This window comes from Oryzias latipes, chromosome 17 (assembly GCF_002234675.1).
Source record: "Oryzias latipes chromosome 17, ASM223467v1".
NCBI classification, from domain to species: domain Eukaryota; kingdom Metazoa; phylum Chordata; class Actinopteri; order Beloniformes; family Adrianichthyidae; genus Oryzias; species Oryzias latipes.
In genome coordinates, this window is record NC_019875.2 from 14,633,764 (window position 1) to 14,660,541 (window position 26,778).

The 26,778-nt window shown below is 41.8% G+C and overlaps 1 protein-coding gene across 2 annotated transcripts in view; it reads right to left on the minus strand.

The window, feature by feature from the left end:
• Positions 1–15,505, minus strand: part of LOC101165761 (ephrin type-B receptor 3) — a 51,316-nt gene extending 35,811 nt beyond the window's left edge. Inside the window, exons 1-3 of one of the 2 annotated variants that reach the window (XR_002875066.1) lie at positions 15,019–15,505; positions 5,497–5,561; positions 3,116–3,788 (exon numbers count right to left, since the gene is read on the minus strand). Coding sequence is in view for 1 of the 2 variants with exons in the window: in XM_023965036.1 (XP_023820804.1) it covers positions 3,116–3,788; positions 5,497–5,561; positions 15,019–15,082 (802 nt within the window). In the remaining variant the exon portion in view is untranslated. The remainder of the gene's footprint in view (positions 1–3,115; positions 3,789–5,496; positions 5,562–15,018) is intronic. The other variant, XM_023965036.1, reaches the window with a different exon arrangement.
• Between the last annotated feature and the right edge of the window lie 11,273 nt (positions 15,506–26,778).

The following is a 26,778-nucleotide window of genomic DNA, read 5'->3' on the forward strand; positions in this document are numbered from 1 at the left end:
ATGATAACGGGATAATTCAATCCAAATGAAGGAACATAAGGCAAGAAGTAATTTAGCTAAGCATAGGTTTGAAAGAGTGTACAAAGTATAGTAATCTTTGGCAATTTCTGAGCCAAAAATTTGAATTCCTGAGTGTCATGCTGAAGGTTGGCTGACATTGTGTCTTACGCTACGTTCACACCGCCCTTGGGAACCACTTTCAATGAAAAGTCTAAGTAATTGCGCGTATCTACACGTTTCGGGCTTCTGCGGGCAAAACTCAAATTCATGCATCTCTAGGCAAGTTTCTATGATCATTTTCAGGCTGTAAGAACAAAGCAGTCATCCACTGAACCTGTGTTAAATGCAGTTAAACTTTGACCAATCATGGACTTGGGTTTGATAGTAACGTATGGGTAGCGTTCTTTTTAAAACACGGAAGTGCCAATCGTCTTGATCAAAAAGCAGAAATGAATAATTGCTGTTTGTGCCCGGTCATAATTATATGACACCAAGTCTTTCATATATCAGAATAGAGCTGTGAAATAAAAGACCTGGAGTAAGACTTGCAAGGTTTGCGCCGCTTTGACATTTCACATCAACCCTCTCCCAACTGTGAGTACACATGCTGGTATCAGGTAGCAACACTCCAGTGTGAACACTATGTGTTTGTACACATTCATGAACCCACGGTTACAAGGTCCTTGAATTTGCGTTGACATATACCTTTTGACATATCCCTTCAGTGGTCGCCACAGCAAATCAGCTTTCACTAATTTGCACAGGTGGTTTGGCATAGAGTTGTATGCCATTCCTGACACAACCCTATATTTTATCCGGGCTGGGGACCAGCACGGGCAATACCCAGGCTTGTTAAGCAGTAGCATGAAGGGCCTTGCCCAAGAACCTACACTGGATAAGGCTCATCCCACCCCCTTGGAATCGAACCCTGATTTAACATGTGCCAGTCCTGCACTTAACCAGCTTCAAGGATAAACCGGCATAAGTCTAGAATAAAGACAGATTCAGATAAAGGAGATTAGGAGCAAAGACACGGCGAGGATCTGTCTCCAGAGCCCTGTGCTTTACTGTTTGCCACATTCCTGACTGGTGGTGTAAAAGTGGATCTCTAGTAAACATCTGTCCTGCCAGTGTGACGGCTCATAAAACCTGATCTGTGAGAGAGGGTAGTGTGATTAGGCAAAAAATGCAGACTGGCCAATTTGAAGTCCAGCTCTACCCAAACTCCAAACAATGGCAAGATAAGAAAAAAGAAAACTGGTGAGCTTCAGATCAAACATTTACTTTGGTTCTTGGCCATGTCACGCAGCTACCACGTGCATTTTGCACATTTTCCATATTTTCCACCAATGAAATTTCGGCTTTTCGTGACGCAAGTGTTATATACTTCATTCATAAGTGTTTTTTGCGTTCGTCATTTGTCGATGTGCGCAGATGTCCATCGAGGGTTTTGGAGGACGGGTCTTTCCGTGAATTTGGTTTCGAGCTGGATAAAATCTTTGGTCGGTTGAGAATTACGCAGTTTATGTATATTTTATGTAATTTATATGCAAGTACCACGTAATTCTTACATAATTGTGCGTGATTTTTGCGAGATGCATACAATAATTTGTGGCTTTCCACGACCGTTCCACCAATGTATAACTTTTATTTTGCGTATACAGCGCCTATATCGCGTTAAAATGACCTAATTAAAGCACAACTCTACATTGATTTACATGTTCTTTGCATGGTTTATTTGTGATGCATCTGTGAAAATTTCACAAAAAGACCACAACTTTTCTCACTTTTTCCATAGATCTACGTATGACCATTTTCATCTGTGGCTGTCTGACATGGCCTTCAGTCAAACACATCACCTCTGTGATTTCTAGAGTGTGATGATCAATCGACTTTATCAATTCATTTCTATTCCTACAATCCAACCAGATCGATCTTTCTGAGACAACTTGTTAATCGATATTGTTAATCGATATTGGAAAATACCATTGGGATAAAAGCCTGGGTACTGAATCTGCACTGTTAAGTACCTAGGTATTTATTCCAGACTCACACTGGTTGAATTTTTGTCCAAAGATGTCAGTGAATCGTATCGTTAAAAAAAAAAACAATATCGACTATGAATTGTATCGTCAACCTCAAATTATGATACAAGCTGAATAGTTGTTTACATGAATGGTTACAGCCCTAGTGCTTCCTGATTGAATTGTTTTTTTTGTTTCTCCTCTGAGGCAGAAAGTTTCATTATTTTCTGTTGTTTGTTTTGCACACGTCCTTTGGAAAAGGTGCTGAATCACCCCCACTGTTGTGTTTTAATCCATTAACCTCTTCCGAGGACACAATGGCTTTACAGTTTCTTGCTATCTATTGTCTCCCATCTCCTCCTCTCCCTCAACCCCTATCCATCTCATGCAGCACTTGGCTGCGATCGAGCGGCCAGACCGAGGTAAGAAATGAAACGTCTGAGTGATTAATGCTAGCGTGGCAGTGTTGGCTCACGTTGAACTGAATGGCGTTAATGAGTGTGGCCGCCTGTAGATTAACTAACGGTAGGCCGCGTAGGAAATTACACTTCCTCGTCACAAGCGCTGGCTGAGGCCCTGGAGAGCCTTTTATCAGGTTTTGGCGGCAAGCTTTTAACCTTGAGCAGCCAAATGGCAACAAATGAGCTCTCCAACTGATGTTTGACACCATTTCTTATACAGAGGTGAGGGAAGCTTGACTCGTCTGTCTCTGACTTCCTGAAGCCTCGCGCCGTTTCCTTTCCTTTTAGCACCCGTTACTGTCCACGCTTCACACCTTCAGTCTTCCTCTTCAGGTTGAATTTGTTCCCTCCCTTCTGTTATCTGCATTTTTCTCACGAAAATCTATTGGCGCTCTGTTTGGTGCTTTCCCACTATCTTTCCTTTTCCTCCTGTCCTGCTTGCACAATATTTGTATGCAGCTCCTCTCTGCAACACCTCATTAATTCACACTCTCCTCCACCCTCCTTCACCCCCATTTCAGGAGCCACAATAAATGCAGGGAAGAGGGCAAAGACAGAGGTGACTTGCACTGAACACATAAAAGAGCATTGCATAAATACAAGTCCTTACCATCTGTTAAATACACATACCCTGGCATTGAGTGTTTTCTCCAGAGGGTTCAAAGCCTGTTACGCAGGTGCACGAGCCCACGGGCACCATCCACTCTCCATCCCCATTGCAGTACAGCTTTAAAGGGACGGAAACCTCCATTGCATTGGTCACACAGGCTCCCGGAGCAATCACCAAGGAAGTGGCTTCCGCTCCAGTGGCAGTCTCAGGGAAGACGGCAAAATTGGCAATGGTGGTGGAGCACTTCTTGAAAAAGACCCGAACTGAGATGAGAGACATGCAGGCTCCCAGGTCCTGGAAGGCCAGGTAGAAGCCCGCCTTGGAGAGGGGGCCAAAACTGCGGACTTTGGTGTTGATCCTGCCCGTCTCCAGCAGTGAGAAACTCTCATCCGGTGCGATGGTATCCACCTTGACGTAAGGGTTCTCCCTCCATAGGGGGCTTGTGTCTGTGGCCGTGTCCCCGTCTGACTCATAGTAGAACAGGTTAAAGGTCTCTTTGCATGAGCCCGGGATGTTGGGGATGCTCGCACAGTCACGGACCGAAAACTTGAGCTCCACGTAGACGCGGAGCACACCTCGACGGGGAATGAAGTCAGTCCTCAGCCAGTTGTTCTGATTGGGTTCTCGGACATTGCACACCTGGTAGGTTCTGATCGGGCTCATGGAGTCATCGTAGCCACTGACCTCTTCCCACTGCGGAAGTAAAAAATTGACTGTGAGATCGTCCAACAATGTGATTTAAAAAAATATCAACCTGTGTTCAAAACAGCGTAATAAACTGACTAGAAGCAGATTACTGCAGCCTGTTATGGCCTGTGAGGAATAATTTGCAGCTAAAACACTTCTAATTGCATGAATCATTCAGAAAATTCCAATCATTATGGACTATTAATAGATATCATTTTCCCATTAAAACACATTTCACGGATTATGGCGGGTTCTGATGCAAGCTGCATGCTGGAGGTGCTATCAAAAAAAGGACAGTTTTCAGCTATAATCACGCCAAATGTGGAGGATCTGTTGCTTTGTTAAAGCCCCACCCACCTCCTCCCTGCCTGGCTCTGCAGCTGGTGCTGCAGACAAACCTATAGGAAGTGGGCTCACATCTGTTGCAGTGATATCGACATAGGCTCTAAAACAAATTGTACCTTTTAAATTGAGACACTTCTGATTCATCCATAATGCATGGCCATTGAAATGCAATGCTTGCTGTTTGCCTGAGCATTTCAGGTCAACTATTGTATAGGACAGCCTCTCTAGCTTGAAAGTTATATTCTGATTTGTTAACCTACTGGATTAAAAGCCAAAAATACAGACCATGTAGCTTTATGTCCTTACAAGTGGTGACTGTAAATGGTAACTGTCTTTAAATGCTTTGATAAATGGCATTGTCGGTCAATTAAGTTAGTCCATTAGGAAATAACCTTGTGAGAAGTCAATCTTTTTTGATTTTTTTCCCCCTCATTCCCGGTTGGACAGAATGCTCTGCTTCCATAACAAATGACTGTCCCTGAAATTGATTATTTCAACTGGAGGAAAATAATGCATAACTCATCTCACGTTGCTTAGCTCCCAGGCAATTTATCCCCAAACGATGAGCCCAAGAGTCAGCATTAGACATCGTAAATCACCAGCAACATGTTGACGCACTACCTGACGTGTGTGATAATTGCCGGCCCCTGAACGTATGGGCTTGTCAGGCATGGGGAGAAGGGCTGCCTCGCCAGTCGTGACATATGACTTCATGGATGCCAGGACATTCAGAGCCAGCCCTTGCAGGGGGAAAAACAGGGAGCTGCCGGAGATCGTTTCCATGGTAACCCAGCATTTCCATTGACTGACTTTACGCTCACGTAGCGAAGACAAATTACACTGGCCGGGTGTGGGGGAGGTCTGCAAGGCTGTTAGCCCTGAGGTCAAATTCATGTTGTTTTATTTTCTCACAATTCCTACAGGGGGTATCAAATGAAAACCTTAATTTCTGTATGTAATGCGCTCTTGGGTCCATATTATAAGAGACACAGGCACACTGTTTTAGTTGTTGCAAAGGGAGAAATGCATGTTATAGCCTACCTAGCAGTCCAGACACATGGTGGGGATTTGCGTGCGCTTTGGTCTTATTGCCCCTTTTTTTTTAATTAAATGTACAATATAAATTTTTGCTGTACTTTTACAAGGTCTTTGCATGGACTGAAGTCTTGAATTTCATCCACGCAATATAACACTGTGTGTTTCAACTTTATAGTATCGAAGAAAGTAAACAGGCGCTGCAAAAACAAAGATATAAAACAGCAGGAGGTGTGCTTTTTAAGGCAGTTTGGGCTCCATTAACAAGCAAATGGAACAAATTCAGCTAAAGGGGGCAAAAAAAGAACAGTGAACACGTGCACACAACACTCACCCCGCTTTCTGGAAACGTGGTCCATGCCAGCTCTGTGGTAGCCCACCGACTGTCCATAAGGGTTTCTGCAAATTGTGAGTGGGAGGAAGGTACAAAAACTGGAATTAAATAGTGCAAGGTAGAAGATTGTTGCAGAGCATTAAGGACACACAAAGTTGCCTGTGCTCAACAAAAAGCAGGGGAGACTTATTCTCCCTGTCTTTTATAACCTCCACCCACACGCACTGCGTTTTTGTAAGTACTGACAATCACAGCATATCTGTGATGCCAGCCTAATTAAGGCTGTGAGAGAGTGGCTCTCCCAAATGTACGTCTTTCAACATTCATTTGTGGAACTAAGAACAACGCAGCCCCCGGGATGCCTTCAGAGGGAAATCTTCCATTAACTAAAACCAGGTCAGGGAGGTTGCTCAAGCACGAACCGCTTAAACACACACACACCATCAGCAGGGGAGGGCGCTCACACATCAAATCGTGTGTGACTTCACAGCTTTTCTCCACACCTGACCGTTCACGACTGTCCCTACCCGATCTGTAACAGCTGCCCGATCGGATGCACAAAAATGCCAAAGCCTTTTGCGGTCAGGGTATGTCTTTGGATGTTAATAACAATAGTAACTTCTTAAAATGTTTATTATAATGAAAATATTTATTTTAATGTTAACAAAAGAAAAAGGACAAGTTAAGGATCAGGACTGCATTCACAAAATTGGACCTCGCGGCTAGCTCTACCTGATTTTAAGCACTCATGTCCGAATTGTTTCTTCTTTTTTTTCCCATGATGGCAGTTTACTCCTCCCCCCCAAAAAAAGAAAAATCGAAGCTAATCTAATTCAAACGACTTCACTGTCACAATGTTGGCGATTAGAGGAAGGAACGTAGGAATTGTCCGTCCTGGGTGAGGATCCCTCCTTCATGTGGGCACCCCTGAGGTTTCTTCGTTTTTTTCCGGAATCCGTTTTTTTTAGGAGTTTTTCCTTACCGCGAAGGGGTGTCTAAGGGCAGGGATGCCAGTATAGCTTAGTCAGTTTGTTAGTTCATTTTGGTATTTTCCTATTGAACTCTTTGTATTCATGATCCTCTTGAGTTCATGTTTTACTTCAAAGCCCACTGTTGTTGTGATTTTGGGCTATAAAAATAAAATTGAATTGAATTGTATTTGTGGGGACCGATCGCAGAACCGTCAAAGATTGGGTAGCAGGGAAAGAGAAGCTGGACATACAAGAGGCAGGAACTGGGCTGATCAATGAGTACAGTTGGCAATCAGGTGTGAGCGAGTTCATCTCACCTTGGAGGAACTAGCCCCTCTCTAACTCTCTCTGTTTACAGCTGTAGCCACACTGACTCCCATTGTTCTGTTGTTAGAACATAATCATCAAAACAATTACACCTTCTTCGTGGAGCCTCAATGACACGACGCCTGCTGTGCACCATTTGCTCACAAGTTGTTGATAACAGTGCAGAAAGAGGGTGTGAGAGGCCAAAACAAACAGCGTGTCCTGCGTTACAAAAACACTCTTTATTTGAATAGAAAGCTGCAGTCGCAGTACAGTGTGTCAGCAATGGGGGTTTGTCTAATTGAGTCTGTAGATTGCTTGTCTCTCTTTAAAGATATATAAACAACATTTCCATTGTTCACCATCAGTTCCTTAGAGAAACCGTGTCATTCTAGGGGATAGTTGGAAAAAGATCCGACAGGCTTTTGGTTACTGGACAGAACCAGTTTTTATTCTGTCTGTGCCCAAAAAAAAGAAAAAAACAGGAGTAGGAGCACCTTTTTTGGAAGCAAGAGTATTGCGTGAGATGCACAAAATAGTGGACAATACTGCAGAACATTGTGCGGATAAATCAGCAGTGTCTCCAGTGATAGGCTACTTTAGGACTACCACAACACTGCAATAAATGCCTCGAGCATTTACAGTCTATATAATGACTCTCAACATTGACCTAGTGCCTTATGACATCTGTGCACCGCTATGAGTGCTAAAAAAGTTGTCTCCTTAGCCAGGACGAAGCAAAACCCAGATCTAATTGAAACTATATTTGTTCCTAGTATTGTGTAAATCAACAGAAACTAAATATAAAAACATGTTTGCAGACATTGGATAGCTATTTGCCACGTGTTCTTCATAATCCATGTCATTGTTCTATCTCTGCAATAGAGTTTACCTGCTTTTTTCCCCACCTTCAATTTTACTGCCCAGCTCCTTAACCTTTTTTAAACCAATTATACCATACTTGTCCCACAGCAAACAAAGCCCAGAGTTTGACCTGTGTGATGTGCTGTACACACGTTATGAGAACTCATATTTAAAAATGCAAAAGAGACAGTAAAAAAGGATGTCAGCTGTTGTCTCGCAGGCATGCATGCAATAAGACATCTCACTTTCTGGCAACTATTAGGCGTCACTGCATCTCCTCACTAGACAGCGCTTACCCACAACACATTTCCCAGTTTTCCGTTTGTGATTCTTCTTCTTCTTGTAATGCACAAAGCTAATATCATTTATCAAATGTGGCCTGCTGGAAAGCCTGTACATTTACACTGAAGTGATTTGCACCAGAATTCACTTGCAAGTAAACCAAGGTCATCGTTTTCAGGTGGACCAAGGTTTCTTTTTTTGGTGCGCTTTCACACAATCAGAGAAAACACACTCTGGTGCAAATCACACGTGACCTGTAACCCTTGTGTTATCTTAGATGACCCCACCCTTGCATTGACGTGTTCTCCCTACCATGACAAAGGTGGATAAAGGTGGAAAGATTTCATGTAATCCATGGGCACCAGTGAGGTTCACAAATCAGTGAAGAAAAAAGGTTCAGCGCACTGTCTAGTGGGTCTAGATGACCCAACTCCCAATGTTAAAGTGCTTAGGATAGCACAAGGGTTAATGGTGCCCTGACTTTTATTAACCGATGTACACAAGTGAGGGAAGAAAAAGGTTTTGTTGTACCAGCTCATTCACAAAAGTTGTATCTAACACCATGGGATTAACTCACAACATTTTCTTCAAACTATACTAAAGTTGCACAAATTATGTTTTTTCTCCCAGCATACAGTAATTTAGACCAAAATCCACTTGGGGTTCAAAGAAACTTGTGTATCATTTCTATTCCCAGAATGTCTGATTCCTTCAGAATTTTGCTCTAAAGGCCCACAACCACCCCCCAAAGGTCTTACAGCTCACATACTTTTTTGAATTGAAGAAACCAGTCAGTTCTAAGTGAAGTAGACATTTGCTGAAATGCTTTTGTGCCAGCTTTAAGCACTTCTTAACAAAAATGGTAAAATTGGAAGATTTCTTTGTGACATAGGAAACGGTGAATTAAAGGCTGCAGGAATGATAGCCCCATAACTATACAAGAATGGAAAAAATTGCTTTCACTTCAGGTCTGTAATGTAATTTCTCACAGACCTGCTTTTGGGATGTCTTGCAATTTTTTCCAAACATTACCTGAGTATAACTTTTTCCCCTTTCATCCTAATGTTGTTACTTTAAATCTGAGTGTGGGTGACAAAACAATATTTCTCATAGATGTATGTAAACTGGACACATTTTTGCTGACATCACCCATGGGGTGTGGTGTGGCAATATTGACCAACGTTTAATTCGCCTAAATTAACTAACCTATTTCTTCACTTAAAGGCTTCAGTTTTTTCAAAAATAAAAACAGTGCACCTTTTAATCTGGAGCCCTTTATTTATGGATTAATTCTGGTTGTGTTTACTGATGTTGAAGCGATTCTGAGATGTACGCGGCACTCTGTCAAAATGTCAGTCTGTTTTTTTGACGAATTGCAGCCTAGGATGGGTGTTATTGCAAATATGCTAACACAGCTTATGTGCAGCAGTGTCGGACTGTTTTTCTTTTACATGTTACTAATAAGGTTGAGAGTTGGGCAATAAAACAATAGCACTATGTATCATGATACAACTATTTCTTGATAGAAAAGCAAGTCTATCGCGATAGACTTTTGTTTTAAATAGACACAAGAGAATACCCTGTCCCTTGTCCAATCAGAATTAAGTATTACAGAACTGGACCAATCAATGAGGAAAAAGCGCCACATCAAGTTAGGATGAACAGGTGAACATTACCTACAAGTCCGCTAGTATCACCTATAAACAGCACAGGGAGAAACTGAGACAATGAGAGTTCCGTCTGAAGAGAAGTTATAAACTTGGATGAAGAGGTCGCAGATGAAGGCTCAAGTGGTGATCACGTTGTTGAAAGGACTGTTATGTTGTAAAGTATGATAGGAAATAAACATTAAAACCTCTTCTCCAGGACTCCCTTGGAAAAAGAGATTCTTAATCTTATTGGGACTATTCCTGGGTTAATAAAGGTTAAATATAATAAAATAAATAAACAACCTGCTGATGATTACACATGTTTCTTAGGAACAACAAAGCGTTCAAATTTGGAAAAATATAGTTATTTGGTTGATATCCTGATATGTACTGTTATTGCCTGAAATGAAAAACTATATCATAATGTAAAGAAATTCTGTATCGCCCAGCCCTATGAAAATTTAAACAAGCTGCCTGTAATTTGCACAAATTTAAATATTCAATGGAAAAAAGCTCCTTTCTGACACTGTCCTTCAGTGGTGCAGTTGCAACATTTGGTACTTCTAGATTTAAATCTTATTGAGAAACAGAGCTGGAGTAGGACAAACAGCATCGTTGAAAAGATTTATATTCACAAAAGGAGACTCTGGTTCCATTTTCTACATCTCTTAAACTCTGCTCCGTTCTGATCATATTGGGTCGTCAAATTTCGCTTATATTCACTTTTAATGTCCTCTGGAACTATCAATCTCTGTAGTCAAAAACTGCTTTGGTTTCATTGCTGTTTTTACTCAAAGATTTCCTTCAACCTCTGTGTTTTTCCTCCCTAATCAGAGCTGTTTGAGCCTTTCTTCTCCACTTCTGTGTTTTGTGAATTGGTCAGATCCTCAATGGCAAAACATTTTGTTCAGTCTGTTACAGATTCAGTGCACACTTAGGCACAGCTGCTAGCATTCTTCAACCAGATTTAAAATCAGCAGCACAAAGGAACACGTAACTTTAGAAATGGCTGGCTTTGCCTGTGTTGTTAGAAAAAGGCATCCGGGTAGTCATTGTTCACTGTGTCTGATGAATAGATGGACTCTATTCTCAAGCGTTTCGATGGCAAATCTCACCTTGTTATTCCTGTTTGGACTCCAGAACTCCAAAGACCGAAAACACCTATACACAAGAATCCTCTGCCCTAATATTTCTTGTGTAATCTGGATTTGAAGCCAGAATGAAGTTGTGGTGCCTTTATTACACAACCATGTGAAGCCATTTACAGCCATGTAGCCTATGTTATTTTACTGCTCTAGTTCCATTTGAGTCAAACGTCCTGAAAATTGTTTTCACACTAGGATAGTCCCATTAAAACGTTCATGTTAGGAATATGGGTGAGATATGAAGTTTCACACCTTTAATGGTTTGCTTGCGTCGCACAATCTGGAGCAGACTGAAGCAGACCAAACTGCTTGAAAAAAGAATTCATGCAGTTTCAGCAGCTTCTTGTTTGGGGCAGTGACCAGAAAGACCAGAAACAAAAACTGGCAAGTCCCGCAAGTCTTCTGACTCCTCTGCCACCACCTCCTCGCTACATCACTTTTATTTAGGAGCTGTTTTTAAAGATTTTAGTAATTCATGCTCTGGGCTGTTTTTCCCCCTCATGCTTGCATCACCCCCCTTGCATGTGCATTCATACAGAAAAGAACACCAGAGATCATTTGCAAGTGAACCAAGTCTTTGTTTCTTCATTACCAAGTACATGCAACAATCATTTTACCATGGATTGTTGCATTTTGAGATCTGAATTCATATATATTCAGCAACTCTGTGAAACAGGTGATCAAGATTCCGTGTTAACGGGTCATTTAATTTACCTGTTTTTCAAAAGAACTGAACCACAACAAAGCTTTTGGCATACATTTCCACATGTAGCACATTTCTAAACATTTCCTTTTGTTAGATGACTAATCAAGCAAAGCCTGACACTTGCTTTTGCTCAATTTAAAGTAGATCTTAAGAAACCACATTTTTAGCATGGCATGTATGCTCAAACCATTGACTGTATATGAAAACTGGAACGAGCGAATGTGAAATTAAGTCAATTCAGTCATCATTTTTTTCACCATACGGACGTTGCCATGTTGGAACCAGAAATCATCAGTAAGAAGTGATCTGTCCATGTAGCGGTGTTAGACTGTTTTTTTTGTTTTCGTGAGCTGTATCACTCTGTATCAGCCATTGGTACGCACCACCAACATTTCCATGTTGGAACCAAAAATCAAAAGTAAACAGTGATTGGTTCTGATCAGTCCAAGTCAACATTTTTTTGACAACCACTCTGGTTAATCAGGTGGGAGGTTGATGGAAGCCCACACTTGAAAGCGGGCTCAGGAGAACCTGTCAACGGAACAGGAGACCATTTACTTTTATGGAGGCATCTGATTAGCTAGTTCAAAATCTTTTCTACATAAAAAAATAGCGTGAAAAAGAAATATCAAAAATATGTTAAAAAAAGGTAAACAGTGATTATTCTGAAACCATAATGACTATGCTGTTTGTTGCGCACTAGAAGTCAATGGTACTTCTTGGAGCAAGCGGGAACTTCCTGTTTGAAACACAAGGGGGGAGCGGTCACTCAGTCCAGTTCTCATATGCATACAGTCAATAGCTAAAACTTCAGTTACCAGATTGAAATAAGAATCATGACAAACAACAAGAATCAGTGAACTCCAAATGAATAAAGTATCAGCCCCTGGTTTTGCTGTTAATGGAAAATATATTTCCCTCAGAACAACAATTAATTAGTAGTTATGAACAAAGCAAATAAGAATTAACATTAAGGTCTATCAGTGGATTTTAAAAGGCTTCTTCTGCGTGCAGACGAAGTGAGCAACAGCAGTTAATAACCTCAGCAGTAGAACCCAAATGCACGCTTGTGAACAAGGTTGTTTTACTGATTAAGCACGACTTGAGCCAAAGGAGGAACTAATCAGAGAAATCAGTGGCTGTTGTCTTTGCTTGGCCACATTCAGCCCTGCGAGGCATTCAGCTAAGCGAATACTCCTGGGCTGCCGAGCCACGCATCCTGCCCGTCCCTGGAGCGAGCAAGCGAGCGATCCGGTGCGTCACCCGCCTCCTTTCCTTGTCTATTCGAGTGCCCAGAGGCGGCGGAGACAGAATCGCTCACCCTTAAAGGTCTGAGCTGCTGCTTTTCAAAACAGGCTCCATTTCCCATTGCACGGGCATGGGCAGCAGGCCGATCGGCTCGCGTCTGTAAAAGCTGGGTTCAGGACCCCTTGTGAGCCGAGGTGAGATGCTGCAGCCTGGAAGTTGCAGAGCAGAGGCGGATGTCTCACTAGAACTTTTCCAAATAGGATTCAAAGGGGCTGCAGGGCACTGTTACCTAACAGCAAGCTTTCAGCTCTAAACCACGGCAGTGGTCTTTCTGAATGTTCTTCATTGCTCCTGTGGGCTTTTTGGGGATGAATCAGTTTCAGAAAATGGGTGGATATAGAAGAAGAAAGAACATTTTAGCCAATAAAAGAGCTGGATGTCCTCAAGCTCCTCATCAGAGCCCGGCTTCTGCTGTAAAACAGTAAAACTGCAGCACTTTTTTTTTATTTTGCAAGCAAGCCCCCCACCCCTTCCACCTACCCAAGACCGGTTAAGGTTGAAAATGATCCCATTTGTTCCACAGCTCTCCCCCTTTTCCTGTTAAATTTACAATACCTGGGAGACTGCAGAGCTGAAACAACTCAAATCCAGAACCCCCCCTCCTCCTCCTCCGCCTTCCCTGACTCCTCTACAGGCTCCCTCATAAAACTACAGCAGCACCGGAGTCATTCTGCCCCAGGGGTAAGAAAACAATGCAGCAGTGGGAACTTCAGAGCATCACAAACCATGGCATTTAATGTGCGTTTGTGTTTATTTATTTATTTTAGACTGTTAAAAAAAAAAAAAAAAGTGCCACACAACTGTGTGTGTTCTCACTGTGCTTTGAAAGCTCGCACACACGCTGATGTTTTATTCCCTTTGTGAGTGAGGACCCCCCCCCCCTTTCCTCCCTCCACTCTTCTACGATGCTGGCACTCACTGCCAGCAAGAACAACACATGAATTATGCAGCAGCAAAATATCATAATCGGGGTGACCAAAACTGCGCCTCACTGTAGCTAAGAAGGATGCTCAATGAGGAGTTTTTTTAACTTGTTTTTTTTTTTTTCCCAGGCTGACCTAAATCTGCCTCCACAGGTCGACACCGATTTCAATTATGTGGGAAAAAATAAGAACGATCATCCGAAAAAGCACACATGCACAGGTTTGTCCTACTGATTGCTGCGTAAACTTCCTCCTGAGTGCTCATCCCGCCCCTTTTATGAGCTTTTAAAAAAAATCAGAAGGCAGTAAACGGCTGACTGTAAATGAGAGAATTACAGCGTAAAAATGTCACCGCCACTGGAGCCGCTCTCCAAAACAAACACACGCACTTCACATTGCATTCCAGCCTACATTTTCCAACGTCCTACTCTCACCACATGGGCCAACTGTGAAGTCTGCAGCTAAATGAACCTGCAGCAAAATAGAAAAAAAAAAAAATGGAAAAATGAGGAGACGTCCATCTTCTTCCTATAGGTAATTCGGAGGATCTGCCTCCCCTCCTGTTTATCCCCAGAGGACAAAACAGCAGTTAACCCCTCCTCCCCTGAGCTGTGAGTGACAGTTCAGGTTTGGGGAGAAGCAGTGGCTGATCATCTGAGCCCGTTGGGACTGCTGGCGCTGCATTGATTTACTTGCTGACACCAGAACTGATGGGGGATCAAGCTGGCCACGGTCCAGGAGAGGCAGATTGGACAGTGAAGGGAGAAAAGGAGGAGGCAGGGGGGGGGGGGGTAAAAATGTAGCTACAGCCTAAGAGAAAATGTTTTTGGTGGGGGGGGGGAGTGGGCTTCTCCTTGGGGTAAAGCTCCCTTGTTGACGACACACTTGTTAAGCCGTTGACCTTTACACACTTGTCGTCTAATATGTTTTACATGAGAGTCCCTGTGGAGAGTCGGGGGGAAGTCGGGTGTTGGGTGGAGGGTGTCAGTGCTGAAGCGCTGATGTGCATCATCATAGATGAGTGGATGTGAGGGTAGGTGGGGCAGGTGGGCATCCTCACTGGGCTTATGGGTGTGACAACAAGGACAATAGCAACAGGGCAGTCCTGCAGCTGCAGAGGAAGCAGTGGGATCATTATGGAGGGGGGCTGCAGAGGCGCTGCATTCAGGGAAACTGACTGTTTTTTTTTCAGGTAAACATTGAAGAAGAGGCAGGTAAAAGTGAGCCCCTCTTCCCCTCCCCTGCGTTTTTGGCGTTTCTCCCTTTGGCAACGTTTTACTGTCAAATCACTGCGCAGTCACTCAGTCCATTGTTCATCAGACATAAAGTATACAAATATATATATTTATATACATATATGGGACCTACCTTCCACTGCCACGACCGCGGGGACCAGCAGGCTGAACACCCACAGCAAGTAATCCATTGTCATAAACCAGGCGTTTGCAACATGAATGAAGGCGCAGACCGGACCTGCTCGGAATGGATGGAAGGATGGATGGATGGAAGGATGGATGGAGAGTCAAGCGCGTTTTGTTCTCATGTCATCGGCGGTGGGGGGGCTCTCTCACAAGCCCCGGATATGCCACCCAAAGCGCATTCGGACGCTCCTCCGCTACGGGGACTGCGGTGCAGCTGGAGCGCTACGCTGCGCTCTCCGTCCGTCTCATCTCCGCTCGTGGCTTCACGGATAAGGAGCCTCAGTCCGGGGGCGCATGTCCACCACAGATAAGAAAGAAGAGGGGAGGGGGAGGGAGGTAGTGTGTGCAGCGGGTGCGTGGAGCCCACTCTGCCCAGGTCCGTGGATCTGTTGCTCCTCTGCGAGGATGTGTCGGAATGGCAAAGCAGACGCTTAGGGGGGCTAAGGGGGGTTATGGGGGAGGGGGAGGGGGGACTTAGACGCGTCAATTCTGACAGGACGAAAGGTAGTTTCCGGGCATCATTTTCAAAATAAAAGTAGTGTTGTCTTTTGCAATGTAGAAGAAAAGTAAATTGTGTTTTTTAATGATTTTGAATAAATAAATAAATAAATACATAAATAAATAAATAAATAAATAAATACTTTCTCTTTTGCAAGAACCCTTTATTTCTATTTGAAATGTAAGAAAATTCATTTTTTGTTGTGTCAGAAAAGGATTTATTTCTCCAATTTAAATTTTGTGCAGCATTTTAATTTTTCAAAACATTTAAATTTCATTCATAAATGTTTTCTATACACTTTCTTTATAGAACAGGTATTCATTGTTTTATGTGTTTATATCTCTGCATAAGAAAAACACTCACTGACTCACAGGTGGTCAGTTGTAAACTTTTCTTTCAAATAACACAGAGGGAAAAATGTTCTAGTTGGTTTTAGAAAATAAATAAATAAAACACTTGTTTACACAGTTATACAGGTAAACTGTGGATACGTTTCTATTTAATTACGTTTCTGCCATAAACTGAAAGGGCGTAAAGACATTTATGTAATTCGATACGTTTCCACAATAAGAAAAGTCTCATAGCTTTAGTCTTACTATTTTGCATATCGGTTTAAACAAGTGCGTTTTGTAATTTAAGTTATATTATTTCTTTAATACGAGGCATGTCTTGTTTTTAGATCTCTTAATAATATTTAATTTCCTATTTGGCCAAGGAAAAGTTAAGCATTTGTACTATTTTTTTTAAGATTTTAGTTTTCTTCTGTTTAAATTTTTAGTCACAATGAATAAATAAGAATTCAGTAAATACTTTATTTGCTTTACATTTCTTTGAACTTACAGATTCCAAATTTCTTGGTAAAAAGTTTTATTTCTTTTTTATAATATAAACTCCAATATTTATGGGCAAAAATGTTATCTTTTAAGTAGAAAAAACCTAATAATTCCAAATCTAAAAACATTTTTAATTGTTTTAGAGAAAAAAACAACATTACATCAAATTTCATCTTATGACATTTATAGGCAAACTTTAAAAAAACTTGGCAACATTTTCAGGCTGATTGAAGTTTAGGAGAAGTCTTAAAGTCATATTTTTTATTTCTTCAACAGCCCACTCTGACGTCACTCTTTTAGTTTGCTTTTTATTTTGAAATTCGTCAACATCCGACTGTCTCATAGGTTTTCGCGTCGACTTTTAATTTGACATCCCTGTCAGAGTGAGCGCGCGGAGAGGCGGGGGGGTGAAAGCGCGAGGGGGGTTAAAAAGAGTCCGGTCTGTGCTCCGTTCCCGCAGACTCCAGGCGGCCATCAGCCGGCGTCGTTCGTCCCGCGCCGCGGGCAGGTGACTCCGGCCGGGCCGCTGCGCAGATCGATATCGCATTAAATGGACCGCGGCCGAACCGGCGGGGAACGTCAATATGAGCTTTGATAACAATGAACAGCCGGGCTTCCTGCCGCGTGTATTGAGTGGCCTCTGTGAGTCTGATCCTGCATTAAAGCCATCCTTGGTATAAGTGAAGTAAATCTCACTTTGTTCACATCAGGCTTTTGGAATAAGATGAGTTAAAAAAAAGGAGGGAGAAGATGGAGTGATTAAACAAAAGCATCGTGGCAGTGAAGCAGAAAGATGTTTTCTTCTGGGGGTTTATGAAAGAAAATACAGTTACACCCTCAGAGCTTTGATGGACTGCCTTCCCTCATTAGTTCTTGTCTTAGTTTGACCTTTCTCAGCCCCTGCCACGCAGTCCCTCCCCATGGGTCCTTTTCCAGTGGTCCCTCCCGCTCTATTGTCCCCCCCAGTGGACTCTGTTGTGTGTCTGTGAGTGTTGTTAGCTCTCAGCTCAGGAACAGGACTCCCCTTCACACCATGGCCCCCTTTCCGCTGGATCCCACACATGCAAAGTTTGCCAGCCCTAAGACCCCCCCCCCCCCCCCCCCCACGGGCAACAAACACACCCACCCCCATCATCCCGAAGTTTCTTTGTCTCCCAGACTTTGTGTATTAATTAACAACAGTTCAGCTCCCAGCAGGCCCAGGTCAGCAGGAGCGGTGATGGATGGCTCTTTTTAAGCACCTCCATTCAGCCTCAGTCATGGAGAAAGGCATGTTAGTGCACTCATCAAGGCTGGCTGATGTGAAAATTACCTTGGAGGGGTTGGAAGACTCTTTTCACTAGGGGTGTAACAGTTCATTTTAACAACGGTTCGATTCAAATATAGATGCCAATATGATTCATAGTCGATATTAGTTCATTGTGAACCATCCGATTCACTGACATAAAATCGATTCAGGACATCTTTTAGCCAAAAATTCAATCCTTGTGACTCAAGCTACGCACCCACCGGGCATGTGATGGGTGTTCAAGAATAAAGGGGTATTCTTGAACATGCTTTTAGCATACAGTGCTCAGTCTGGACTGTCGCTACCCAGTACTAGCACCTGTACCTGCTTGGAAGAGGCTTGGGGCGAAAGTCAAAGCGGTGCAAATCTCACGAGTCTTGCTTCAATCTTGGTTTGTCTTCCAGGGCTCGGTTCTTATATACGAAACTGCAATTATTAGTTTCTTCTCCGTGATCAATGTTCAAACGGTTGGAACTTCCAAGTTTGTGCATCAATGGGCTTCGGCCTGTTGGCGAAAATGTATAAAGAAATGTTTTGAAAAGCATGCTATACATGCGTCACTACTAATTCAGAGTCCCTGATTGGTCAAAGTTCAACTGGCTACACGTTTCGTATGTAGAGCCAGAAAGTAGTGACGTGTGAATGCGAGAGTTTTGAGCGCGGAAGCCTGAAACACGCATAGAGATACGTTTACATAAGAGTTTTCATTAGAAGTGGTCGCTAAAACGGCCGTTTACGCTATAAATGTGGCATCAGAGATAAACACCTGGGTACTAAATAGTGCACCTAAATGTTTCCAGATTCATTGTTTGTTTTATGCAAGATAATCAAGTGTAAATTAAATATGTGTGAAAACAAACAAGTAAACAAGAATTTATGGCAAATTCATTCACATTTCAGTTTCCTAAAGTTCAGCCCCCCTGTTGTTTTTCCACATCAAAATAACACAAACGGAACACTGTTAGAACATTGTACCACACTATGGTCACATGTCAAATTCAAAGTGTTTCCATTGGACTGGAAGGATGTCTTGATCATTTTGTGCTCTCATGTGTGTTGTCTGTTGTGATGCACTTGACGTTTTTACGTTATAGTACTGTGCCAATCCAAATGGTATTTTCCAATATTGATATAATGGATTTATTTCATTTTGAAACCCCCTTATAAAGTATAGGTCGATTTGATTATCAAATTGCCTCAGACAGATCGATCTGGTTGGATCGCAGGTATATAAATCAATTTGTCGATTAGTCGTTACACGCCAACTTTTTACCTAATGCCAACACGCTTGTTTGCATTTCTGCTACAGCTCTTGAGATTTATAGGACAAAATTCGTAAATCCCTTCATAAATCCCACTTTGCACCAACCCCCCTCCTCCCAGTCTGTTAATGTAAATGGTGCATGCAGTCATTTACATAGCCGGGCGAAAATCCATTCCGGCGAACATCCTCATAGATCTCAGGAAACTTTCTGGTGTTGTGTTCTGGCGTTGTTTCAGTCCAACCTCTCACCCGCTCGCTCTGGATGGACCAGCAATCAAATCCCCGGCTCTGCAGCTGCAGGCAGGCCTGGGATTGTGTGTGGCTCAGTTGTTGCTGTGACAGGTGGAATAAAGAATTGCTGCTTTGGAGAGTCTTCCTATCCTGCTGCGGATGAGGAATCAGCTCTCGGGCTCTGGGGGGGGGGGGGGGGTGTATGGAAAAAAAATACATATTTTACAGAGCATGGACTGAAGTCATGAAGAGACAGGGATGAGGTGGAGAGAATGAAAACCAGCTCAGAGAGAAACAGGGGCGTTAAGTTGACAAGAAGGGATGACAGAACAGCTCCACAAGTAAGACTGTCTCCTGCAAACTACCTGTGAATAATGGAGTCCAGTCCTGCGCTCAGTGTGTTTCACATGCATGCACTGCGATGTGTGCACGGAGCTCATTTTTCAAATCAATTTTACATGAATGCAGCAAGTTTCTGTGCTAATCTTCCCAGCTTACTCTCTGTGCTTGTTGCTCTTCACATTTTTTTCCTTCGTGCAGCACCTTAAAAAAAAAATCTCTGTCGTGGGAATGAAAATGCAAAGCACATAAAAGTCCACATTCATACCTCAGATGTATAATTTACAGTATCAAGCTGCAAACGAGTCGCAGAGGATAAACAGCTGAGGGAGGAAGATTAATTCAAGCTAATCAACAAAATCTTTCGCTGAAATCCTTTCAGTCTGCAGACCTAGGAGAATAATCTTCTTTTTGATTCCTCTTGTTTGTTTCACTTTGAAATGGGGTGAAAAAATTAATGTGTTCTAATGCATGAAGGCAACGCCTGGATTTAAGACATATCTGCAGTACTAGGGACTTTCATTTAAAAGCAGTTAAATGGGTGAAACACACTTTAGCGTGCACCTTTGTGATGATAGTACATCATACTGGAGAGCTGTTTTAACCGATTTGCCTTGGAGATTAATAAAGTTATCCACCTATCTACTCTACATAATGATGGTGCACCTATTTTTTAATTTACCTTCATCGCACCTAAAGAAATTATTTTCAGTATGATGCTGGTTCCTTTCACGGTGGCATCGTTTTCGTCCTTACTATCATTTTATTTTAGCTCTGTCAGAAAGTTTATTTGTGTGTGTTGTCTGTGCATAGAGAATATTACTCAATCTAGTACCATAGCTTGTTTTTAGTTAAAAAAATATCAAAGTGACTTTTCGCAGATAATTTCTTAAACACGTGAGGCCAATGCTGAACTTTTTGCTAGGCTGTACTTATTTTGAATCCTGACGATTTGTGGCTGAATATAGCCACACGTAACCCTTGTGCTATCCTAGGCACTTTACCATTGGGAGTTGGGTCATCTAGACCCACTAGACAGTGCTCTGAACCTTTTTTCTTCAATTATTTGTGATCTTCACTGGTGTCCATGGATTGATTACATGAAATCTTTCCACCTTTATCCACCTTTGTCATGGTAGGGAGAACACGTCAATGCAAGGGTGGGGTCATCTAAGATAGCACAAAGGTTAAATCCTGCCCTGTGGCAGTTGGTAACCATTCCTCTTTTTACAATAACTCCTTAAAATATGTGCAACCAACAACAAAATTAAGCCTTGGAAGCACCTAAAATAGGTGCAGGCTATGCAGCAATGTGCATCTTGGCCAGTGTTGCCAAATTGGGCGGTTTCCTGCCCAATTGGGCAGATATGGTTCTGAATTTGGCTGCAAAAGTTGCTTTGGGTGGGTTTGGTGGTTTTTATTCCCCATCAAAATACTAATCAACCAGGGACATGCGGTCAAGGGAGACGCATGAGACAGACACACCGTCCTCGCCATCATGACCAACTAATAATAAAATGAATGTGTGCACAATCTATCAATAAATGCATTTTGTATGTATCATTTTAGTCCTCATTTTCCCTCAAATCTGTGTATTTGGTGTATTTCGTGTTCGGTTATAGCTCAGGCTGTGAGGTAAAGCAGCACACGGAGCGCAGCCTCAAGGCAGATCTTGCAATGCTATGTAAACTGGGTTGAATTCATTCATCTAAAAACCTCCTTATTGACAGATATAAGCGATTGTCAACATGGCTTTCAGTTCGAGTGCTGATGAACTGCCTGCATTCGGGTGGCTGACATTGTTGAATGGCTGCGCTGACATATTTATTCTGAAGTGACAGATTTCTCATAAAAGTACTTGCTGCACTGTGTAAGCGTTAGAATATAACATTTAGCACGAATGACTGAAGGTAACCCAACCATTAGCCCTGGTGTCGATTCTGGATTTTCTCAGGTCATGGACCAAAAAAGCTGGTTTTCTAAGGAAACCTTTTAGATAAAAAGATGAAGTGTTGCAGAGAGTAAAGAAACAAACCGAAGATGACTTCCGTTTAGGTTCTCTTCAGTATGTTTTTAGATCCAGTGAGCCTTTGAGCACCCGAGAAAAACAGTTTCTATAGTTCATTTATGTCTTTGCTTAGTTCTTGTTTGATGTTTAGGAGTTTAATGTTTCTGTGCATCAACAGGACGTGAAGCTTCTGAAGTCTTTTTATTTCATCTGTAGAATCACTGACTTTTGAGATAAAACTGTCTAGTTTTTGTAATTTTTCCAAAGGATTTTTTCATTTATTGATCTATAGGTGTTTCACGTTAACCCTGGATAACACAACAACAGTTTTCTTCAAAGCTTTTAAAGTTAATTAAATAATTTTTTTGTTTGTTTCTCGTTTTCTTTTTTGGGAAGCAGCCAAAAAATAAGAAATAAAAACATTTTAAAAAAACTTGGGGGGAAAAAACTTTTTTGACTTCTTGCACATTGTAGGATGAACCACCAGAACTCAGAGTAGCTTCAGTAGTTCTTTTAAGGTGAAAAATAAGGAACTTTTTTGTTTAACCCTTAAAAATAAAATGATGTGCATTTTACCACAAACCAACAGGACCACAGAATCCATTTCTGATATTTTTCTGTTACACTGATGTTACCATGAGTTCTTATGTGTTAAATTCCTCACATGACTGTATTTATGCCTTCATCTCTGACAGCCCTTCAGATGTCCTTTTTTTCTTGTTATTCTTTGTTGTGACAAGGCCAACATAAAGAGCTGTCATTGATCGCAGAAATAATATGATATGTTGATGCTCAGGCTGTTGAGCTGGCTGTTGGCTGTCGTTTCGGGGCCACCAGCACCGCTGGGCTCCTCAGACTCCCATCAGGCCTCCGCTGTGCGATCGCCCGATTGATTATGATTTGGTGTTGGTTTCAGTTTGAGACGGCTCGAGAATCGACTGGCAGCAGCTTCAGGTTAAGGTGGAGAGCTCCGCCTGCAACTAATGAGTGGAAAGCTGTCAGTCCGTACTTTCAAAAACTGGGAGATTTTACTTCGCCACTGCAGGTAATCTAAGCTACAAATAATGACTGATCATCGAGGAGGAGCCAGGAGATGCGCCGCAAAAAACTAATTAAGACAATTCCATTTTAGTGGGCACAGACAGTTTCTCCGCAGAAATCGTTCTCCTTCGGAATTATTCACAGGAGGCGTTATTGATGATTCGCCACATTCTGAAACTTTCCCACCATTTCCTCCTCCATTATTCATCCACCTCTACTTTTTAATCTCCTGTGAGCTGACTCAGACCTCCACTTCCATTTGCAGACTGTTCCTCCGCTATGCTCATGTCTGTAGCATTGATTAAATGGACCCCAGTGGGCTGGGGATTACATTGGGGTCTATTTGAAATGGCATTTCTACAGTGTTTTTCCATTACTGAGCATACTGGAATTTAGATAAACTGAGTCTGGGTAGGCTTTTCTGATTTCTGAGTTTATTCGCCTAGTCCACATGGGGTCCATTTGTAGCAATTTAACAATTACTATCTTTGGTGTGTTTGTTAATTTTCGATGCTCGCATCCCTCCCCAGCCTGCAGAACGCAGCCAAGTGGGCCCCCACAGGAAGACGAGGCAGCAGTGGAGACGGAAAATGAATACTGACAATTGTTTTTCATCAGAACAGAGATGCTATCAAACAGGGCTCAGACAAATCAGATAACAGTAGACAGAGAGATAGCTCGACCACTGATCTCTCTGCTGAACATATTTGTATTTTTAAATGAGTATTAGATGCTGATGAAGGCATGACCCCCACTCTCGAAAGTTTTGATGAAGAAAATGCTTCCTCAAAGCCGAGGCAGATCAGAAAGGCGATTCATGTGTGGGCTTGCAGTCATTAAAGTTCACCGTTTGAGCCCAAAATGCAAATGCGCTGCTAACTCTCTGGCCTCATCACATTTCAGAAAATTTCCGTTTAAAAAAACATGACATCCGGAGATTTAACAGCATTTATTATTCAGTTTTAACCCGCAAAACCAGAAGATTTGGGGCTTTTTGATCATGTTTAAAGTGAGGCGTCATTGACCTAACATATGAAGCAAAGGGTGCAGACACTTTAGGGTTTTTAGACAATTAAGTGTACCAATAAGCCTCAGGTTGAAGATTCACATTTGAGAACATTTTCTTCCCTTAAATGGGAAGCTGCAGCCTCTTCTTTAGACTTTACTCAAGAAAAAAATATGATTAGGAAGACCAAGCCAATCCTGATTTCCCTGCAGGCTCTATTCATTCATTTAGAACAGAAAGTCCTGTGACTTTCTTTGCCACTTTCTGTTCTGGTCAAACCTCAAAATGACCTAAAGTGTAATATATTCTAATAGCAAAGGTGTGTTTTAGACCTTTAGGCTGGATGTACGCATTTACAAGGGTCCCAAGAACCCCCAGATAACGAGAAAAAAAAAAATTTTTTTTGGTTAGCTTTAGTCTAGTGTTGCATCACGACCAGCCTGGATATAGCCAGTCCCACTATGGGGTGCAGGTAGTATATGAAGGGGTAGATCTGGGTGTGCTAAGAGTTTAGGGCGTCGTACTCCTACATGCCCCTAAAATGCATAGAAAACCATACTGTAATATCAGTTCATTTTTTGATGTCTTATAAATGTTGTGCTCAGTGCTCTTCTTGACACTACCGTCTGCAGTTACTGGTCTTGGGACGAACCCAAGCTGGACACTGGGTTGTAATTTATTTGATTTCTAAGGCCTGAATGAACACATGTGGAGCAGGAGCCACAAAATGAATCATGAACCCGTTTCTGGATCAGCTAGATGTAAGCAATTACATGTTTACTTCGTTCTCTTGATTGTATGAAATTTACTTTTTTGTTTGTTTTATTACATTTTATTCTTGTTTTGCACGTCTACACTACATGTCACATACAAGGCTTTCTAGGGTAAAACAAGCATCTGATAATGTAATTTCAAGCAAGAAAACCGAAAGATCCTTTAAAAGAAGACATGAATTGAGAGTTAAGTAAAGATAAAAAGTCTATTAAAAGTTGCCCCCTACTTAATGATCCCTCTAGTTCTTCAGGCTTAAGATAATTTTAAATTCCTAGCTAAATTAAGGATATGGAGGATATAGATGGCATATAAGGATATAGAGTGCAATGTGAATGTGGAATGAGCCCAAATCAAAGGAACAGAATCAGTTCTAATGCTGGCAAAGACACCTTCCCGCTAAAAGAAACACAATTCCGCCCATGACAGGATTAGCTTGGGACAAATCATGATTTCTTTGGAACTTAAGGTATAGAGTTATGTCAGTAAACAAAATTAATCCACAAAAAACTTTTTTTTCCAATAATGTGCTTTAAGGAGGGGAGGATACATCTATCAATGTTGAAAAGGCATAGTAACTGAGATGGAAAGTACATGTAGTAAATGAGAATGATTGAAGGTAGGGCTGAACATTCTCAAGTGTTTAAGAAAATCGACAAAAGAGGAATTGATAGACAGTGAAGAGATATATGTTATGTTTGGGAGGTGGAATAGTTCACCTGTGGACCAAACAAGTGAATTCGGGTACGTTTACTGGAGAAGAAACCAACGTTTCTATTCCATTAAATACAGTTTGTTTCTTTTTCTTTGCTGCACACCATGAATGACCCACACAGCTCTGGTCTAACATAGGCCCCTCCTGAGTTATGGGGGATTTTGTGACCCAAATCGGGGAGACGCATCCCCCTTTGTCCTTGTTGTTCATCTTTCGGCATGTCCCTTCAGGGGACGCCACTGCTTTCACTTTTTCACACAGATGCTTTTGGCAGAGATTTTTACGAGAGATTTAACACAACCCTGTATTTTATCCGGGCTGGGGACTGGTCCAGACTTGGGCCCTCTTGTGGCTACAAAGTTAGGCAATAGCTTGAAGGGTCTTGCTCAAGGAGCCACACTGAATGAAGCTCACCGCGCCCCCTGGGAACCGTGATTTCCCATGTGCCCTTAACCAACTGAGCCTTCCAACTGCTGGACCTTTACCCAAAAATGAGCTGTTATCACAAAATTCAAGAATGATAAACTAGATATGTAAAGTTGTGTAAACTCATAAAACATTATTCAAAAGATTCAACTGTGCAGACCGTAGCCACCTTGGTCTAAATAGAGAAATCAAGCATTAATACACCAGTGTTTAGAGTTTATATCCAGCTGCCATTTAACTGTTTGACAAACATACATATTAACTCACGTGGGGTGCTTTTATGTGAAATTGTTTCTTGTTTTTAAGTATAATTTTATATGTGACTTATAAACATTAAGTTGTGAGTTCGGTTTCGGGGGGTAATGTTGACTTAAGGTGGCCACACTCACTTTTAGTGACGTTCAAAGACAAATGGAGGCCAGAAAGACCTCAAATTCAGGACATTTTGGGACCAACACTCTTTGCAAATGTAGGCTATAATATTTTGTTCAAGAGGAAAACATTTTTAAAACAGTCTGCTTTATATTTGTCATCAGCACTGACAAAGCAGAGTGATGTAATCCTGTGAGGAGTTGAAGATTGGTTAAAGAACAGGTCAAGACCATTTCTTATCATTATTAGGTTAAAGCTGTGTGCTTTTATGAGTAATCTTCAACTTGGTGACAGCTTTTTTTGAGTAACTTAGATGCCACTCTGAGACCACTGAATCCTTAAAATATGGCGGAAAACCCTACTTCAGGTAAAATGGGTGAAGTTCTCCCCTAAACTCACTACATCTCAGCTCAGGACCAAACCCACACATCACCCGATATCACGTTTGATGCCCAACTTCTGAGCCAGCGTGATGACGGAGGAAACATTGTGCACTGATGCAACCTGGCTGAGTGTTAAGCATGTCTCAAAGGAGGCTGCTTTGCTCATGGAACATGAGCACCTTCCAGTGTCAGTGAGGTGTAGTGCAGGGTTCGCATTAGGTTAAAAACTTTTTATCTCTAAGAAACAACACTGACCTTTTATTTAATTCTTGGATAGACTAACGTTACTAAAAACTGATTTTTTTAAGAACATTTTTTTGTACCAGTTCTTTAATGATTTTTTTTTTTATTAAAATTGTACCTTTTACTAAGAGTTTATTGTTAAAATTGTTGGAAATGTAACCTTTAGGCGAGAAGCTATTATTTTTTTATTTATTGCTTTACTTCTTTTGTTTTTTCATTATTCCTTAAAAGTTAATGAGAAATTCTTGCATAGAGCAATAGGTTTAGTAACTGAGGATGAAACACTTC